This window comes from Myotis yumanensis, unplaced genomic scaffold (genome assembly GCF_028538775.1).
Source record: "Myotis yumanensis isolate MYYU_CA2020_CCGP unplaced genomic scaffold, mMyoYum1.0.hap1 SCAF_2, whole genome shotgun sequence".
NCBI classification, from domain to species: Eukaryota; Metazoa; Chordata; class Mammalia; order Chiroptera; family Vespertilionidae; genus Myotis; species Myotis yumanensis.
The window spans coordinates 21,133,166-21,153,371 of record NW_027223753.1 but is presented as its reverse complement, the minus strand read 5'-3'; the positions used below and the strand labels follow the sequence as shown (position 1 = coordinate 21,153,371).

General features: G+C 49.9%; 1 protein-coding gene and 1 long non-coding RNA gene across 4 annotated transcripts in view; one reads left to right on the top strand and one right to left on the bottom strand.

Moving 5' to 3' along the window:
• The first annotated feature begins 4,810 nt into the window (after positions 1–4,810).
• On the top strand, positions 4,811–19,542 carry LOC139003146 (uncharacterized). 2 transcript variants are annotated; one of them, XR_011470219.1, is made up of 4 exons: positions 4,811–4,948; positions 6,465–6,612; positions 6,899–10,066; positions 16,466–19,542. It is a non-coding gene; the product is annotated as an uncharacterized lncRNA (long non-coding RNA). The 2 variants fall into 2 exon arrangements; XR_011470218.1 differs by lacking the exon at positions 16,466–19,542 and adding an exon at positions 11,369–11,636.
• The window catches only part of AZIN2 (antizyme inhibitor 2), a 23,351-nt gene continuing 14,826 nt past the window's right edge, over positions 11,682–20,206 (bottom strand). Inside the window, exons 8-11 of one of the 2 annotated variants that reach the window (XM_070404672.1) lie at positions 19,780–19,942; positions 18,570–18,682; positions 14,115–14,329; positions 11,682–12,031 (exon numbers count right to left, since the gene is read on the bottom strand). In XM_070404672.1, coding sequence (XP_070260773.1) covers positions 11,893–12,031; positions 14,115–14,329; positions 18,570–18,682; positions 19,780–19,942 — 630 coding nt within the window. In that variant the 3' untranslated portion in view covers positions 11,682–11,892. The remainder of the gene's footprint in view (positions 12,032–14,114; positions 14,330–18,569; positions 18,683–19,779; positions 19,943–20,206) is intronic. The other variant, XM_070404673.1, reaches the window with a different exon arrangement.

Genomic DNA, 20,206 nt, shown 5'->3' with positions numbered 1-20,206 from the left:
CTCTCCCTGACCAAACTGCCAGATTACAAACAGGAATGGACATGGGGCCCAGCAGCTGTGTCTGCGCTGGGAGGAGGTGCGGGTGAGAGCCCCAGGAGGTCCCCAGAAAAGCAGAGACTGGCTGAACGTGTGCTCTCACAGGCGTGGGGCTGTGTTCAGACCTGGGCGATCCTTGCTCAGCCTGGGTGGGCCCCAGCTCCGTCCTGACTCTCCAGTAACCCTGGGTGGCTCCCTTATGGGTGTCCACTCCTCAATGGTTCAGCAAGAGGGATGGCTGACCCTGGGCTATGGGGCAGCCACCATTTCTAAGGTTCTAGTTTGAGGCGACCTCATGGAGTGTCCCCCTTCACCCTCCCTCTTCCTCTGTCTCACTCCTGAAATGCCCTCCTCCATCCCTTCCATGCCTCCCTCAGAACTTTCCCTCCTGTGTTCCTCAGGGTAACTGGCTTATGGTTAGAGATGCCACCCCCCCCTCTGGCCTATGAACACTTATAACAGGAACCACTCCCAAAGAGTGACAAGTGGTGGGATTTCAGGCACCACACCAAGCAGCTGGGGAAAGATTACAGGGGGACAGGAAGGGAGAGGGGACTTCTGACTCCACACAGCAGCCCTACAGCAGCTGTTACTGTGGGCACCGGCCCAACTAGAAACGACGGTGGCCCTGGGGACGATGCCTATCCAAATCCTACTCTTGGCCCAGCTTTCAGGCCTCACTCCCCCTCACCAACACCCAACACAGGTCTATGGCCTTCAGCCCTTACTCCCCCTCACCAACACCCAACACAGGCCTGTGGCAACACAACACAGCCTTTCTGTTTCCAAGCGCTTCCTGTGGAGGCAGAAAAGACTCCATATCTCCCTGGATGGAGGGGGCCGATCCCGGAGAGGGGGTGCTGCACAGCCTGAACCTCAGCACTTCCAGACTAAAAAGCACAACTATTATCCCCAGCAGCCCCCAGGGCCCTGCTACCCCCCCATACACTACTCCTCCCCACTCCCCTTAGCCCCCACCCCCGCGAATGAGATGGCAGCGCTCCGCCCCTGACCTCAAGGAGAGTGGGGCAGCTGTATGAGTCCATGTCCTGGCAGAGGGGGCCTGGTGGGCCCCTTGCTGGGAGGAGAGAGGATGCCTGAGATGCTGCTTCCCCAGAAGCCTTGGGGCAGGGAAGCCCTAGAGATGAGAGAGAAGGTTCGAGTAGGTGCTAGATGATCAGGTGATGGGCTGGAGGCTGAAGGAAGGAAGAGGGAACGAAGATGCCAGGAGCAAACCAAAGTGAAGGAAGAGCACAGAAAGCTGCCTGGGGGCCGCCCCTTGCAGATGGGAGTCCCACCAATGCTGCTATGGGTGGGCGGGGCTGGGGTGCTGTGTAACCAGTGTTTGACTTTCTTTTCAAGTGGGCGCAATGGGGAGAGAACCTAGAGTGAGGCAAGTTCTCTTCCCCAGCCCTTGTTGGTCTGCTGTGGTGGTTTCTGTTTCCAGGGAGGTGTGATGGGATCATGAGTCATTCCCCTCCCCTTCTAGGCCTCCTGCTATAAATGAGGGCCTGTCTGCTTTCTGGTTTGGCTGGGGTCCCATGAAGATGTGGGGCCCTTCAATAAAGGATAGCAAAAAAAAAAAAAAGACTGCATATCATCCTGTATAATAAAAGCCTAATATGCTAAGTGTCTGGTTGTCTGGTGACTAGTCAACTGTTCAACCAATCGAAGCATAATATGCTAATGATATGCTAAGGCGCTTTGATGTGCACTGACCACCAGGGGGCAGACGGTAGGTTAGCTTGCTGCTGATCGGGACTGAGTGAGATGGGCCAGACATGCCCTGGAGCCCTCCCACAGTCCCTCCCTGGCCCAATTGTGCACCGGTGGGGTCCTTTGGCCTGGCCTGTGCCCTCTCGCCATCTGGGACCCCTCGAGGATGTCAGAGAGCCGGTTTCAGCCCGATCCTGCAGGCCACTCCCCTCAAGAGGGCACCAGACACAGGGCTCACAGCTGGCAAGCCTCTCCCACTTGGGACTGATGGGGTTTGAGCCCGTGGCAGGTGCAGCAGGGCCGGGATGAGCGGAGTGGCTGGTAGGAGCTGCAGGCGGCGTTGGACTGTGGGGTTTCAGCCTGATCCCCACAGGCCACCCAGAGGAGGTCCCACCCATGCACGAATTCATGCACCGGACCTCTAGTGTTAGCATATTCAGTTCCCAAACGAAGAGTGTTAAGCATATTTTGGTCCTTAATACCCCTGCTTTTGTAATTCTCACTGCCACTCCCCCCCCCCCTCCTAGAATGCCCTTTCTCTCCTTTTTCTTCTGTAGAAATCATACTCATACTTCACATCCTACTCAAGGTGAAGCTGTCTCAGGGGTTCCGGTCCAGCAGAATTCAGCCACTAGACCACGAGCCTCTTGAGGCAGGGATCATGCCCCCGGCTCTGCCCGCTGGATGCAGAAAGAGCCTCAGAAAATGGTTACTGATTGGTGTCAACGCTGGCATTATGAAACCACCCATCTCCAAGTTGGGGGGTGGGGGGTCTCAGAGACCAGAGACAGTTCTTCCCTAAAGATGCTGGGATGGATGCTGAGCCCCAGGGTGAGTCCACTGACCACCCCAGCCAGATTCTGCACAAGGAGAACCAGGGAGTCAGCAAAGCTTAGGAAAGTTGTCTGAATGGTTGCCTTCTTAAAATTATAACATATGCTCATTATTTTTTAAAATTTCAAATAAATGTAAGACTGTCAAGCTGAGAGTCCCTCATCCGGGTCCCAGAAGTCCTTCTGGGCATGTCTGCTCTGCACAAACATAAACAGAACTTCCTGTTTATGATCTGTTTAAATGCACAAGCCTTCTGACCAGCAATTCCATTGGTAGGGATTTAGGCTTGTTCATTCAGCTCTGGCCAGGTGGTTCAGTTGGTTGGAGCATCATCCCATGCACCAAAAGGTTGTGGGTTCAATCCCTGGGCAGGACACATACAGGAGGCAGATGATGGATGTTTCTTTCTCTCTGCCTCTCCCTTTCTCTCTAAAAATCAATAAAAACAGCCTCTGGTGAGGATTTTTTTAAAAAATGCTTGTTCATTTAAACTTTTGATTTCCTAAGTAAATTTATTTGATTTCCTAAGTAAATTTATTTCCTTCACTGTAGAAATTTTGGAAAATATAGTCAAGACACAAAATATAAACTACCCATTAGCCACTGTTCAGAGAACCACTGCTGGCGATTTGGTGGTAAGATTTACAGCCTTTTTTGCCATGTGAGTCTCTTTATTTACAAAAATCAGGACACAGCTATTGTTCCGTGCCAGCTTTTTGTTCTCCTTGTTGTCTTGACACTAACACCTTGTGAGCCTTTCCCCATGTTGTTAAATGTCCTCTTAGCAATTTAGAATGATAAGGTACTTTGGCCTCAGGGCCCCCTAGCAGCCTGCCTGTCCTGACCCCCATTCTGAATGGAGAGCCTGCAGCAGCAGTTGGCTGGAACCTGTTGCTCCAGGCTGTGACCTCACTCTGCCCCTCCCTTTCAGAAAGAGAACACCCAGGGAAGGCCTGGAGCACCTGCTGCCTTGACCCCCTTGAGCTGAGGCCCCAACGCCCCACTGAGAGGCTCGCAGTCCCCCTGCAACTTCTCCACTGCTGCCTCCGGTGCAGTAAGTAGACCCCTGCCCCTTTCTTCTGCCACTTTCCAGAACCTTGGCCCAGAATGGGAGAGGTGTGGGAGCTTAGGTGGTCTCGCCTGTGAGGCAGGAGAGGGCTATGACTCCAGTTGGGGGTGGAGAGTGCCACTTGCCCCTGTACTTCAGCCAGCTCTTCAGCCAGCTTGCCCTCATACTGATCCCTGGGGAAGGAACTGGGCAGGTAGGAACCAGGAGTGGCAGGGAGGGGGCTGAGCCACTTGAAACTTTTCTGGCTCCAAAAGCAAATATCCAGCTTCCCAGTCTAAGCCATCTCTGCCCCAGGAATTTACTAGTCAAATAGTGTGGATTTAAGTGTCATCTTGGACAAGACCCTTCTCCACTCAGGGGTGCGGGGGGTCTCAATACCACGTGGTTCCTAAGGCACCTTCCCAGCTCTGGAATTCTATAGCCCAATTTGAAGCCATGTTTTCAAATGCTGTCTTTTCTCTCGAAGTCCCCGCACACCTTATGATTTGTTGAATTAAACGGCACCAGGCCTTGTTTGAGGCATTATTAACATAATTATAATTATTAGCTGTCATCTCATTTAACCCTCACAAGGTCTGAGAGGTGGTACCACTTCGTCCCCATTTTCCAGATGAGAACACTAAGTCTGGAGAGTTAAGACAATTTCCCAATTAAGTGGTTGAGCTCACATTTGAACCCAGGGCTATGACTCCCAAACCCACACTCCTTATCCACCCACCCCCATACCACGCTGTGATGTGTGGAGGGATCATTATTCCTTTTCTACAGTTGAAGAAACTGAGGTCAGAGAAGGGAGGCGAATTCCTCCAAGTCACATAGCAAGTTCATGGCAGAGCAGCACTGGCTAGTTTCCAAAGACAGAAGCTGGCGAATCAGACACAGCCCTTGAGCTGCATTCAAGAGCCCAGAACTGAGAGGGGTAGGGCTGTCAAGTGGGGAAGGCTGTGTTTGTTCAGCCCAGCCTCGGTCCACCCTGTCCCAGCTCAGTCCAGAGAAGTGTTGACTTTGGGCAAGTCCCATAGGAAGGAAAGGTGACATTACCTTTGTGGGGGGGGGGGGGCCTCCTCTAAGCCTGCCCCACTGTGCTCTCCACTCTCTCATTGAATCACCCACCAAATCACTTACTCACATAAGCAACAACAGATGCACACCAGGTCTCTATCAAGGAGTTGACAGTAACCAGGCAGTCATGGCACATGTGCTGTGGGCTAGGTTAGGACAAGAGGGGAGTCACACAAACGCAGAGAAGAGAGGCCAGCTGGTGGAGGTACCGCTGAATCTGAGACCCGTAGGGTGAGTAAGAGTTGGGCAAAGTGTTTCTGGAGGAGGGAACAGCATGTGCAAGGGACAGGAGGCTGGAGATGAGGTCATGTGGCTGAGGGTTGAATGTGAGGCAGAGGGGCAGAGTGCTGACACTGGAGAGAAAAGCAGGGCCATCTGAGAGCAGCAGGGAGCCATGACGAGTTTTAAGCGGGGAGTGGGGTATGGTCATATTTGTATGGGGCAGGGCAAAGCTGGAGGCAAGGAGTCCAGAGAGAAGGCTGAGAGGCTGGTGAGTCTGACGCATGGGGTGGGGTGAAGGATGGAAAAAGGGACAAGAGGGCAGAAGTGAGGAGCCAGTGAATTCTCCTAGGAGCACGGGGGCTGTTTCAGAGCGGGAGTACTCAGCCTCCCTCCCCTTCTTCGGAGAGGACAGGCACAGCAAGCTGGCGGTTCTGCCGAACAAGACCCAGAGCCCCTCTTGCTCCCAGCAGCAGCAGGACCCTCAGAATTTGATTCTTGCAGTCTCCCACCATATCCCTGGGTAAACGTCTGGTGGCAGGAGCCCAGCCCAGCCCATACTGGAATATAAGGGTTGGGAGTTCTTCCTTTACATGGGTCCCCTTGTGTCCTCACTGGTCCAAGCTCTGTTCTCTGCCCCACCCCACCCCCCACGCCCAGACAAGACTGGCCTCCTTTCCATTGGACAGTCCTTACAGGTCCCTCTGTTTATTCCTTTACCAAGGACATCTTCCCATTCTTCGGCTGAATAAACCGAGGCAGCAGTATTGGATTTCTCTGCTACCTAAGCACCTTAGCTGATGTGGGGGAAAGAGAGTTAGCCAGGGTGTGAATCTTGGCCTTGCACTTATCAGCCAAATGATCTTAGGCAAGACACGTCACCTCATTAGCCTCAGTCTTCTCATCTGAAAAACAGGAATAATATTTTCTCTTGCAGAGTGGCTGTGTGGACCAAATGTATCAAATTAATTGTAATACCTCATGACAGCTAGAACTTACTGGGGGACTATCATGTGCCAGGTGTTGTCTTACTGGGCTGGGCCACGTGCCAGACCTGCAGTGGGTGTTCAGGACATGCTTGTTGGGAAGCAGGTGGATAGCATGAGGCCTGGCGGCATGCAGACCTGGGTTCAAGTCCTGTCTCTGCCCCTTGCTTTTTAACCTCAGCCAAACCAGCCTCTGTACTTCAGCTTCTCCATCTGATAAATGGTAACAGCAGGAACAGCTTGCCAGGTTGGATAAGACAAGGCGTGTGAAACACCTGATGTTACTAATGTCACTTCTCTCCTATGTATTAAGCACCCTCTAAGTGCCAAACACTGGGGAGGGGATAGAGGGGGGAGGGGACTATTGGCCACTTGCCCAGGTCGCTCAATCTTTGCCTCCAAGCTATGCTTGCCCTGCATCATGCCCCCTCCAGAACTGGGTCCCTGATGTGTGTGAGTCATGGCTACTGAGGACAGGGGCACAGCCTGCCCCAGGGACGCAGTCCTCTACCCCTACCCTGCCGCCTCTGTCCCTTTGCCAGATGTGGTGGCTTGCAGACTCCAGCGACCATCATCCCAGCCCTTCTCTCCTCGTCCACTCTGCTGGTCGTCAGCTGCATCTTATGGAAGACATGCCACCAGTGGTCTCGGGTCAGCAGCCCCGGGTGACCATCCCAATGAGGGGCTCAGGTAAGCCACCGAAGGACAGAAGTTCCATTTCTGTTTTAGTGTCCTGCTGTGTGAAGTGGGGGCGGAAGTAGCTGGTGGCCAAGGAGCCGACTTCCGGTGTTACTTTGGGCCTTTCTAGCCGGGCGGAGGCCAGGCCGCCCCTTCCCACGCCACTTGGGTCGTGGGCTGACCCTCTTCCCGTGGGAGTCCCGCCCTCGGCGAAGGTTCGGTTTTCCACTGGTGGAGGCTGGGAGCTGCGTCTCTGTCTTTTGACCAAGGGATTCCGCTTTTCCGCTGTTTGGTAAAGGCCTAGCCTCCTCCCGGCCGGCAGAGGGCGCGAGAGCTTCTGACTCGAAACCCAGGAGCCACTGGACGCGGAAGTGACGTCACGCTACCGGAAATCCGCCGCCGCGAGGGCTGAGGGAGTCTCCGGCAGCTGGAAGTCCCGAGATCGAGGTTCTGGGAAGCAGTAAAGAGTATCGTTTCTACCCCTGACGTCCTCGAATGCTGAAATGAGGAAACTGAGCTCTTGGAGGAAGGGGCTCGCTCATATTCCCTCAGCAAGACCAGCGCGATTGCACATGACTCTTGGGAGCAGAGGGACGACCCCTTGGGGGGTGGGGGTTGCTGCGCCCGAGGGGTCCCCGAGGCAAGTCCCAATAAATATTCCCAGTCCACAGATGGGGAAAACGAAGCTCGAGAGAGGCAGGGACTTGCAAGGTTGGTCGGGTTGCCAGATTTAGCAAATGGAATGCAGGACGTCCCGTTAAAGTTGAATTTCAGGTAAACAACAGTGGTTTAGCTTAAGAATATCCCAAATATTGCAGGGGACATACATTTACTAAAAAATTACTCGTCGTTTGTATAAATTCACATTTAACTCTGCGTCCTGTAATTGACTGGTGTTCCTAGGCCAAGGTCAACCCAGCTGAGTGAGGAGCAGAACTCCCCACCTACGGCTCACTAGTCTGTGGACCTGCGCTCCTCCCAGGTGCAAGGCTGAGGTGGCCTGCAGGGACCACAGCCCCTTCCAGTCCTGGTCTGCCCTCCAGAGGATCTAGGCTGCAGACACACCCCCTCCAAGGCTAGCCTACTCAAGACACCTAGGCTCCAGGTGGCCCTGGCAAGTAGGAGAAACGCCTGTCTTTTTGGAATGAATAGATTTGCAGGAAGGCAAGTAGAGAGAAAAATTATAATGCATTGTCATCAATAGCTCTTTAATGTGGGTAAGTGCAGAATGCTATGAATGTTCAGAGAAGCAATAAGTACTTAACCAAGAGAAAAGGGAGAGATAGCCCAGCTGAGACCTGAAAGATGCATTCAGCAGTTATTTATTGGACATCTGTATGTAGGGCAGTGAACATCTGTATCTAGGCACTGGGGGCACAGAACAAAACAAGTATCTGCCCTTAAGAGCTTAATCCTGAATAAAATGTATGTCAGATGGTGGTATATGGGGGGAGGATTAAGGGTACTAAGGGGATTAAGGAATGCTGGGATGGCAGTGCGACCGTTACAGTTTTAAAGAGGAAAAGCCTCACAGGGGACAATGAGCAAAACTTTGCTGGGAAGAAAAGACCAGTTCAGGCAGAAGAGAGACTGGGAAGTGCTGTTTTCTAAAGGGTGGTCAGAGAACACCTCACCTAAAGAAAACATTTGAGGAGAACCTGAATGAAGTGAGTGAGCCCCACATGTAACCTGGGACAATCATTCCAAAGAGACGGGACAGTATATACAGGCCCAGCAGTGGCAGGGCTGGCTAGCAGACCCTGGGCGACGGATGAGTGGATTACTCCGACACAACATTTGCTGTGAAAGAGAGGGCTAAGGGACGGCCTGGCTATAGCAACCAGGCAGCCCTGATTGCCTGCCTTGCTGGGCTTTTACTACAGTTTGAGATGAAGTTTATCTTTAGATACAATCAGTAGGGTGAGTAATCTTGGGAAGACTCATATTTACATTGCCCTCTAGGCAAGGGCACCGAGGGATTAAGCATAAGGATTCCAGTAAACACCCAGGGATCTGCACATACACAGACTTGTTTGAAAAGGTTAAGGAATAATTAGAGGTGCCACCTTCAACACTCCCTTAAGTCTCTCCTAAGTTGGAATTCCAATAAACAGGGCAGGTGGCCTTCCACACACTTCCGTTTTATCAGACTGTCCTCCTTACAAACTTTCCAACCAAGTCTCATGCTTCCCAACACAGCAGGGGTACCTTGTATGGAGTGTTTGAGAGGTAGAGAGGCTGTGCTGCCAGGGGTAGTGAGTGAGTGGGGGGAGAGGGAGTCAGAGAGGTAGCTTAGTCAGGACTTTACATTTCATTCTTGGAGAAATGGGAATTATGGGAGTGACAGGATCCGGCTGCTGAGTAGAGTGGACTGGGGAGGGGAAGAGGAGCACCAGCCCTTGGGTGAGAGAGGATGGCCACTTGGTGTGGGGCAGTAGCAGATCTGTTAACCTCCCAGAGTGAGTGAATGAGTGGCCAGAAGGAGCTTCTGGAGGCACAGGTGGGTTGTGGGGAGCTGGTGGGAGGAGGATGTCCCTGTGGTGAGGTCCCAGGCCAGGATGGATCTGTGAGAGCCCAACAAGAAAGTGACTTCTGGGACAGCCAGAATGGCATGAGGGGTTCCTGTCAGTGGATTGCTTAGGTAGGCACTCAAAGAAGGCAAATGCAAGTGCAGTTGGGACTCCAGGATCTCTGGTCGGATTCCCCTGCACGGGCCTGAAGCCCATTATTCTCCACACATTTAATGCTTTTTCTTTTTTCTCTTTAGAAAAAGATGGAAACAACACAAACAAGTAACTGAAAAGAAATGACTGTTTATTATTCTCAAATAAGGCACATCAAGTTCTGTGTATCTTTCTCAGAAAAGTAGATTTCACATTCTTGCAGCAAATGGAACATGAAATAATTGAAAGGATCCAGTGAGATATCTGTTCAAACTCTGTGCCAGCTGCTGTCACTTTAAAAGCCACAGAGGGCTCTCCACAGTGCACCTGCCTCAGACAAGGAACGGAGTTACACCTGGGTCTCACGGCAGCCACCTGCCACCTTTGGAAGCAGATGCCTGATTCTAGCAGAAAATTCTGTGTTTGTCCTCCCCCCATCTCCCTTCCCCACAAAAAAAAAAGCATGAGTGGGTCCAGATGTGCTTGGGCATTGAAACAGAAGAAGTCTCAGAAACAGTCTCATGGAGGGCTGAGCCTAGCATGGTAATATGTAAAACATGGCTTTGGATGAAGAACAAAGGGGCAGTAGAGTAACTCCTATTGGCTGCTCTCTGGGTCTCTTGGTGTTCTAAGAGTTCAGCCTACTTATTATCAAAGTATCAAAGACTAGCCCAGCCTGGAAATGGGAGACACCTCTGCTTTTGGCAAGAACCTCATTTACTCAGAACACATTGCCTTAGTAGATGACCTCAGAGCCACGGGCAGGACCCAGGACTGTCAAGATACTGAAACAGGACGTCCAGGTATGACATTGTGATTTATAAGAAATATCTCTTCGGTCTTCATCCCCATTTAGGCACAGAGCTCCTAAAATTCTTGTAGTTTCCTAAGTGGTGAGAGTGATGAAGGTGTCTTTTGCTGTGTCCCACTCATCCCCCAACCTCTGGGGAGTGGGGAGGGGCTGGAGATTGAGTTCACTCACCAGTGGCCAGTGGCTTACTGTCTTGTGCCTATGTAATGAAACCTCCATAAAACCTGAAAAAGACGGTTCGGAGAGCTCGGGTAGGTGAACACATGGAGGTGCTGGGAGAGTGGCACAGGAGAGGGCATGGAAGCTCGTGCCCTTCCCCCATACCTTGCCCTATGCATCTGCTCCATCTGGCTGTTCTGAGTTACATCCTTTTATAATAAACCAGGAATCTAGTAAGTAAAATGTTTCTCTGGGTTCTGTGAGCCCCTCTAGCAAATCAGTTGAGTCCAAGAAAGGGATTGTCAGAACCTCTGATTTATTGCCCGTCAGTCAGAAGCACAGGTGACAGCCTGGACTGGGGGACTGGCCTCTGCAGTGGGGCAGGGGTAGCAGTCTTGTAGGACTGAGCCCTTTATTTCCAGGTAGATAGTGTCGGAAGTGAGTGAAATTGTAGGGACACCTAGCTGATTTCAGAGAATTGCTTGGTGGTGTGGAAAAAACCCACATTGTACCAGGCTTACCCAGAGAGACGATCAAGTGAACGTATAAAAAGTCAAAATAAAACGTTCAGAAGAGGCAAATCTGTAGAGTAGGAAAATAGATTAGTGGTTGCCAGGGGCTGGGGAGGAGGAAATGGGGAGTGACTGCCGATGGGTTTCTTTTTGAGGTGATGAACATGTTCTAGAATTAGATGGTGGTGATGGTTGTACAAACTCTGTGGATATACTACAGCTACCAATTCTTCCCTGGCCGGGTGGCTCACTGGTTGGTAGTGTGAGGAGACATCAACATGGGGGCCCTGGCACTGAATGTGGCAATGTCTATGGCCAACCCTGTTACAACAGTACTGCCTCGATTCAAAAAACCAACCACCAGGTATTGGCATTACTCTCATTGCCTTGCAGACCTGCAAGGAGAGTGGGGGTGCAGGGTCTCCTCAAAACCCATCCCTTTGCTCTTTATCTTTGGTGTGAATTTCCAAAGCTGTGTCAATACTCAATTGTCCCCACTTAGGGTCAGGCCTTAGGTGGAGTGTTAGGTTCATACAGAGGCGCCTCTCAGGCATGAGCTGAGCTCCAGGGCTGAAGGGAAGCAACTCTGACCCCACCTTAACCTGACAACTCACCCTCCCCAGGAGGCCAGGCATGGAGGCCTGTGGAGAGGAGAAGAGGAGTCAGAGGAGCTGGTGCTACAGGAGATGTCCACACGGCAGCCAGGTCAGGACTAAGGCAGAGGCCATGGGGTCCTCAGTGCAGGTGGGAATCTCACTGCTGGCCTAGCCAGGCTGTTTTGGGAATTGAACTGCTAGATTCCACTGGAATATTAAAAAACCTAAATATTTATTTGCATCATATTTACAAAAGTGGGAAGGAGACTAGGGGAAACCCTGAGAACACCCCACATCTGGCTGACCAGCCCCTTGGCGCTGCAGAGGAGGCGGACACAGCTGGAAGGAACAGGATTTATGTTGCATACTTGAACTACAGCGAGTGTAAGACTGGTCCTATTTACAGGGCAGAAACACTACGGGTGGGAGGGGGGGGCAGCAGAGCAAGCACCGGAGTCCTGGCCAGAGGGTGCCCTGCTTGCCACCTTCCCCACCTCTCCCAGAGGCATCTCTGTGGCCCCGCTGGGGTTCTCCGGGGGGAACGGGGCCGCTCACATGATGCTCGCCGGGGTGAAGACAGGGCCCACGCACAAGGTGTCTGTGATCTCCCAGCCGCAGGACAGAGGCTTGCACCTGCCCTCAGCGTCCTCATCCTGTTCTGCAGGCAGCGGCTGCTCTCGCAGTGCTTTCCTGTGGGTGAGAGAGGGCCACTGGAGGCCACCAGCGTGGGATCTGCTGGCTGGGGGCTCCTGATGGCCCTGCACCAGAAGACCTGGCCCCCATTGGGTATAGGGGTTTCACCTGAGCCCCAGAGCCCAGCCTAGGGCAAGAGAAGGCCTGCTGACCATCTCCCCCCCCCCTTGTAGTCCAACACCCCCAAGAAGGAAAGGAACCCACATTTGTTGAACACTTACTATGTGGCAGACATTGTGCCAGGCACTTTACTTATCTAATTGTATCCTCCCTCCCCCAAACCCTGTAAGAGCAGCATTATCATCCCCATTCTACTGAGACAGAGAGAAGTGACCTGCCCAAGGTTACAGGGCAGAAACTCTACGAGGGGGGGGGGGCGGCAGCAGGTGGTAGAACTAGGATTTCACCCAGCTCTCTCACTCCCACACTCTTCATACTCCAGGCTTGGCACTTAAAAAAAATTATCTCCTGCCCCCATTCAAAAAATCCCACAAACTCTTTCTCCTCCTACCTACCCATGTTGCTATGGGGCTCCACCCTCTGATCAGCCACCAGTTGGGAATCTTGTCCTCACACCCAGTGATCCTGCTGACCCAGCTCCTGAACCTCCTTACAGCACACACCTCTCTCCACTACCACTGCCACCACCATCTCTAGCCGGGAATGCAGTCTTCCAGATCTTCTCTGGCCTCCTCCAGACATTTCTGGCCCAAGGCCATCTTCCCAAACAGTAAATCCCTGCTCTTGAGTTGCCAGCACTGTCCGCCCACTCTCCGGCCCCAGGAGATCCGTCCCAGCTGGCCTCTCCTGTGTGCCATCCACAGTAACCATCCTTCGGGCTCACACGCATCCCACCCCAGGCCTGTGCACGGACTTGTGCTTCCACCTGCATCACCAACCCTGACTACCTCCCTCAGCCTTCAGGTCTCAGCTTCAGTGACTGAATCTCAGGAAAGACTTTGCTTAATCGCACAGCACAGTGTACTTCTTGATAAAGATAAGGGTTCAATATCTGCTTCAGCTACAGCACCCCTTCAACTGCAGCCCTCCTTCAGCCATGGCCCTCCTTCAGCCACATCAGGGCAGGGAGTTCGTGCCTGGTGCCCCATGCTGGCACATAGCAAGCACTTACTCAGTGGAGAGGGTGGACACTCCTGCCATCCGTAGCCATCTCCCCAGCTCCGAAAGGGGGGCTCTTCCCTGCCGACCAGCTGTGTGACCTCAAGCAAGTGACCTATCTGTGATAACACTCATCCCAGAGTTGTGTGTGGTTGAAGGAAATAATCATAAAGCCTGACAGGAGGGTTCAACTAACAACGTTCCTCCCATCTTGCTCACTGGATCCCAACACTGGCCTGGTGAGGAAGTGGGGCCAGTGTTAGGCTCACTTTTTAGATGGGAAGATGGAGGCTGTGAGTGCCAATATTTCCTGGGTCATAGAGTAGCCACTCTACTGGTCAGCTCTATCCACACATGCCCTTGGCCTCCCTTAATCCACACAGCAGCTAGCGTGGCCTTTCTAAAGTCCACATCCGATCACGTCACTCCCCTGCTTCAAGCCAGTCCGTGCCACCCCCTTGCTGCTCAAAGCCCTTCTCAGTTTTTAAGGCCCTTGTCAGATGCAGCCCTGCTCCCTCCCCAGCCACGATCACCTTGTGTAGGATGCTCCCTCCCTGTTTCCTCTTCACAGAACCCTCTCCTGCCCCTCCTGCCCCTCCTGCTTCTTGCTGCCTAACTCCCACTCATCTCCAGGCTTCACTTCACCTTTCCTTCCTCCGGGAGGTGGATCTGGGCCCCAGGGAGGAATCTAAGCTTCCGCAGCCTGCCCCCTCCACCCAGCACAGAATTTATCAGGAGTCCTGTCTGCTTCTCTGTGTCTCCTACTCAAGGGAAGCTCAGTCTCATTCATGGCCACAGCCAGGTGCCAAGCACAGGGCTTATTTGGAATCAATAACCAAGGGCTACTTGTCAAATTGGATTTCACAGAAGCTGGGTCTCAAACCTAAGGTTTCCCTCATTGCTTCTGCTAGCCCACTCTTTCTCCCCCACCCCGCTCCATCTCCCAGCAGGGCCCCCTTACCAGGCCACCCTGGACATGGCATAGGTGATGCGGCAGGTCTGGATCCCTCTGAAGAGGGAACCCATGCCCACAGTGTAGGCGCCCATGTTCTCAAAGACCAGCCAGTCCCCTATGTGTAGTTGCGGCAGCCACAGGCCCTCAGCTACACAGTCACAGCCATCAGCCGCCGGGCCCCACAGGCTGCTGCTGTACAAGGGCTGCTCTGTGGAAGGTTTCTGCAGGAAAGAGGGTTGAGCACATTCAGCTTTCCTGGGCTGACTGTTCACAGCCTTATCACTCCCTCCCTCAAAAGCCTCCATGGCTCCCATAGCCAATAGGATAAAGACTGGATGGGACTCCTAGCCTGGCATTTAAGGCCCTCCCACTTTTCTGTACTCATTGCCTCTTAAGACTCTGAAGCCACAATGCCTGGTGTTAAATCCAGGCTCCAACACTTGTTAGTTGTGTGACTTTGGGCAATATTCTTAACCTGTCCTGGCCGAGCGGCTCAGTTGGTTGGAGCATCACTTTACACTGAAAGGTTGTGGGTTTGATTTCTGGTCAGGGCACATGCCTAGGTTGCAGGTTCAATCCCTGGCCCCAGTTGGGACACATGCGGGGTGGGGTGGTGGGGAGGCAACTGATTGACGTTTCTCTCTCACATTTCTCTCTCTCTCTCTCTCTCTCTCTCCCTCTCCCTCTTCCCCTCTCTCTAAAAATTAATTTAAAATGTCCTTGGATGAGAATTAATTTTTTTGATAAATATTTAATTCATACAAAAGAATATTTGTATCATCTGTAAAATATAGGAAAATTTCCAGTATCTTTGAAACTCCTATGTGGCCCACACCAATGACATGCCTCCTGAGGTAGCCATTATCCTGGATTTTGTTTCCATTATTCTCTTGCTTTACTTTGTTTTCCAAAAACATACCTAACCTTAAACAAGATAGTATTTAGTTCACACACTTTTGAAATATATGTAAATGGAATTATAGGGTGTAATCTCTACAACTTGCTTTTTTGTTGTTGAAACTTACATGCTCAAGATTCCAACTAATGCAATTTGCACTATGCTGCATAGAAAATTCATTATATGAAATAAACTGTAATCTATTTATGTATTACCCTGACAAACATAAGGTGGTTTCCAATGTTTTATATTATAAAAATTGCTCCTGTGAACATTCTTATATATCTCCTCAAACACATATGCCAAGAATCTCTTTACAGTATATACCTAGGAACTTGCTGGAAGGTAGGGTATATGCATGTTTATCTGAGTAATGCCTACCAACTCCCACCTAGCTAGCTCCATGTCCTCACCAACACTTGATACTGCTTGCTTTAAACTTTTTTCTAATGTAGTCAGTATAAAATGGTACCTCATTTTCACTTCAATTTGCATTTCCTTGATTGCCAACGAAGTTGAACACCTTTTCATTTTGCATTTGGTTTTCTTCTTCTTGAACTGCCTATTAGTCTTTTGCCCATATTTCTATTGCTTTCTATTTCACATTGTTTTTTCCTTAAGGTTCTTATTTGCCTGTATTTCTTAGTTAAGAATCCTTCATATATTCTGTATTCTAAGCCCTTATCAGTTTTATACACATTTCAGTATTTTCCCCCAGTTTATGATGACCTCTTTCCTTTTGCTAAGAGATGAACAGAAGCTCTTCATTTTAATGTAGACAGTCTTTTCCTTTTTTATTTTTAAGATATCCTTCACTGTGCCTACATTAGTTTCTGGAGTTTATATTCATGTATGGTGTGAGATAGGGGTCCAATTTCATTTTTTGCATATGGACAATCAGGTGTTCTAGCATCACATATCGCACGGTCCCCCATGACCTGCCTTGCGAGCCCTGTCAACACTTTCCACATGTGGTTCTTTTCTGTGCTCTCAACTGCAATTTGATGGTCTATTTTTTTATGCTGGTGTCCAACTAAACTATTTTAATTACTCCCAAGGTGAGAAATTATATTATCTACTTCTATTATTTTAGTGGTTACTCTACACATTCACATTTTAAAAAGCATGCCTAACTTCAAGTCAGAAATTAATCAATATCTTTACCTTTCTCTCAAATAATTCAAAATCTTAGAATGCCAACTCGGTCACTTTATCTCCCAACTTACATTCTATTGCTATCCAGTGTTTTATTCTATCTTATTTGTGGCAGGGGCTGCTAATTGCCCATTGCAGTAATGTCAACCCTCAATTTTTACTGGGCACATGACCACCTAGAATGAAGGCCAACTTCCCTTCCAGGTAGTGATGGCCATGGGATAAAAGCCTAAGTATTGTGAGGCTACTTTCAGGAAATTTCCTTAAAAGACAACTGGCACATGGACTTCACCTTCTTTCCTAGATGCCTGGAGCTTCCATTTGTACCAACCAAGATGAAGGCAACACCTAAAAGTAGATACAACTGGAAGCCATATGACTCCACGTGACTATGAAACCATGGTACCAGCTCTGAATTGTCTGCATCCAGACATTTAGATTGGAGTGAAAGGAGCCTTTATATCTTAGTCAAGTCGTGTAATTTGGGATCTGCTACTCACAGCCTAACCTAACCATAAGTTAACCTGTTTTTAACCCCGCAAATTAGATGTTAATGATGGTGTGGAGAAAATTTAGACCCTCCCACTCTCTTATACACTGCTGGTGGGATTGTCAATCAGTACCACCACGTGGGGAACAGTCTGGCACTGTCTCATGAAGCTGAACATTTGTATGCCCTATGCTCAGTGGTTCCACCCTCTGCTCATGCATCACAGAGACCAAGAATATTCATAGCAGTAAGCACAGTCACAAACACTTGGACACAATCCAGATGCCTGGAGAGGAGAATGGATGCAAAAGTTGCACATATTCACTGGCAGAATGTTACACAATAGTCAAATGAAGGACTTGAGAGACATATGGCAGTGTTGAGGAAACTTAGACTGGATATTAAGTGTTTTTAAAAAGCCCAAAACCCTTTTTGTAAAGTAAAAAACAAAATATAATTATTTTATGAATGGTCAACAGGTATGTGAAAAGATGCTCAGTGTCACTAATCATAAGAGAAATGCAAATTAAACCACAATGAGATATCACCTCACTCTCAGCTGTTAAGGTGGCTGTTATCAAAAAGACAACATGTGTTGGCAAGGTTGAGGAGAATTGAACCCTAGTGAGAATGCAAAGTGGTGCAGTCACTGTGGAAACCAGTATGGAAGTTTCTCAAAAAATGAAAAATAGAACTACTGCCCTAGCCAGTGTGGCTCAGTGGATAGAGCATGCACCTGCGGACCAAAGGGTCCTGGGTTCGATTCTGAGCAAGGGCATGTACCTTGGCTGCAGGCTCCTCCCTGTCCCAGGCCCTTGTCAAGGCCCATGCAAGAAGCAACCACTCAATGTGTTTCTCTCACATCGATGTTTCTTTCTGTCTTTCTCTCTCTCTCCCACTTTTCCTTAAAAAATCAATGGAAGAAATATCCTCGGGTGAGGATAGATAAATATAGAACTTCCATGTGATCCAGAAGTCCCACTTCTGGGTGTTTATCCAAAATAATTGATTCTTTCTGGGGACAATAGGATGTGGGGTCCCACAAGAATGCAGGCAGTGCTAGTGCATCACAGTATCAAACTGAATTCCTGGGCACATCAGGGCAGCTGACTGAGACAGGCAGACATAACCCCATTTAACAACACAACTATAGGATGAGGACCAATTAAGTCAAAGGAGGCCCCCCTACCTGCCCCACAGGAGCTGACATGTGACTGGGCCTTGAAAAACTAGACAAAATGGAGAAGAAAAAACACACACACTGAAAGCTCGTGATGGTGTAGGTGCTGGTTAGGCTCTTAATTTCCTTCCAGAAGCAGGACCACACAAACAGAGGCCTGGAAATGTGAAAATACAAGGGTGTGTCTGACTTTCTCTTTGAAGATGCCCAGGAAGCGGTGGGAGGCCTGGGCTGGTTCACAGGCTAGGAGGAATGAGTTGCACATTCCCGTTCTCTGTTAACATGGGAAAGCTCATGAGAGAGGAGCTGTTTCTTTTTACTTCTAGGAATTTACCCCAGAGCAATGATCAGAGATGGATGTCAAGATATACTCACAGCGCTCAAAAACAGGAAACCAATGGCCAACCACTAAAGTCAGATGGGTTAAAATATTCTGCAGTCATCAAAAAGCATGCTGTCAGAGATTAGTTGATAGCATGGAAAGAGCTACCCCCATATTAAATGGGGAAAAGCAGGTTACAAAACAATATGACTCCAACCTTATGGGGGAAAAATATAATACATTTTTTTAAAGACTGAAAAGAAATCTATGGGGAAGGTTTATAGGTGCTAACCTTCTTCATCCTTGTCCATTTTCTACAATGATTATGCTTTACTTTTAAAAATTAGATAACACCACACAAAAAAGTTATTTAAACACCCACACAATTGAAAACAGGCCAATTGAAAGTGGCTCACCTTCTGCAGGACGGGGGTAGGGCAGGTGTTGTCAAACAGGACTGAGTTGAAGATTCCATAGATGCCCTCATCGAGTTGGTACACGATGGTCTTGGGGGCAGGACCGGTCTCCTCTGCAGGGAGGGGAGAGGTCAGGGGCAAGGCAAGCAGCAAGATGCGGGGGTGGGAGTAGGGAGCTGGCACAATGGTGGGCTCCACAAAGATGATGGCGACCGTAATGAAAGGGTTGCCCCTGCCTCCTGCTGTGTGTGACATGAGGTTCACTGCCTTGTTGGAAACATTCACCCTTGTAGCTGATCAGCGCTGCCCAAGACACATGCCTTGTCTGCAACAGACCTTGATGCCCCAGCAAAGGCAGAAGAGCAGGCCAGACAAACTCAAGACCCCAAGAGATGAAGCCACTAGCTCAGAGGCACACAACTGGGGCAACGCATGAACTGGAATGAGAAGCCAGGTCTCCCAGTGGGAATAGATAGGACAATCCCCCTGAATCTATAAAGGAGGCCAGGAGAATCAATTTCTCTCTCTCTCTCTCTCTCTCACACACACACACACACACACCATTCTACCTGAAGCCCACCACCCCTCCATATGGATTCTCTTGTGGGGCTGCCGAGAGGACTGATCTATCAGGAAGTGCAGGAAACAGCGCTGATGTTAGCAGGGTGGGCAGAGACTTCTTGAGTCGGCCCAGCCTAAACTTGAATACCAGCACTGCCCCTTATCAGTGTGTGACCTTGGGCTAGTGACTCAACCTCTCCTTGCCTACCTCTGTCCTCTGTAAAGTGGGCTTAGACAAATATAAGTTGTCATTAATGGTTTTCATTATGTTAGAGATGCAGTTGGGTGAGTAAGAGCCTGTACTCAGGAGAGGAGACAAACATGGGATCAAATGCAGGCTTTACCTCTTTACAGCTTTAAGCAATTCACTTATATTTTCTTTGAGTCTCAATGTCCTCATCTGTACAATACAGTTAATAAAGTACCTGTTTTACCTCAGGTTGTTTTGATCTTAATCTTCATAAAATACGAGCATGCATGGGATGAAAGATGCTACATGAGTGTCGGGAATGAGGCGACTTGATTGTAAGTCTTCCTACAGCAAGGACCAGTCTCCAGATTCCCCCACTCCCTTACACCAGACCCTGCTCGGCCAGCCAGTCCTTAGCTCCAGGGAAGAACGAGGCTCCGCGGGCCGATTGGCACCTACCTTCCCTGCCAGGCTGGTCCAGAAGAACCTCCTTCTTGGCGATGATGCTGACTGCCAAGGTGAAGGCTGAGGTCACGTAGTAGCGGCCTAGCTTGGCAAAGATGTCCACGCCACAGCCCTCCGGGAAGTACAGGTCCAAGGCCGAGTTGATTACAGAAGCAATCTGGTGGTAGGAGAATGGGGGTGGACAACTACATGTTTGAAAGTGGGGTTTATGCTGAAAACTTGCTACAGCTCCAAGTCTATTTCTTTTTCCTTTTTAAAAAAATATTTTTTTATTGATTTCAGAGAGGGAGGGAGAGAGAGAAACATCAATGATGAGAGAGAATCATTTATCGGCTGCCTTCTGTACGCCCCCTACTGGGGATTGAGCCCACAACCTGGGTATGTGCCCTTGATCAGATTCGAACCTGGGACCCTTCAGTCC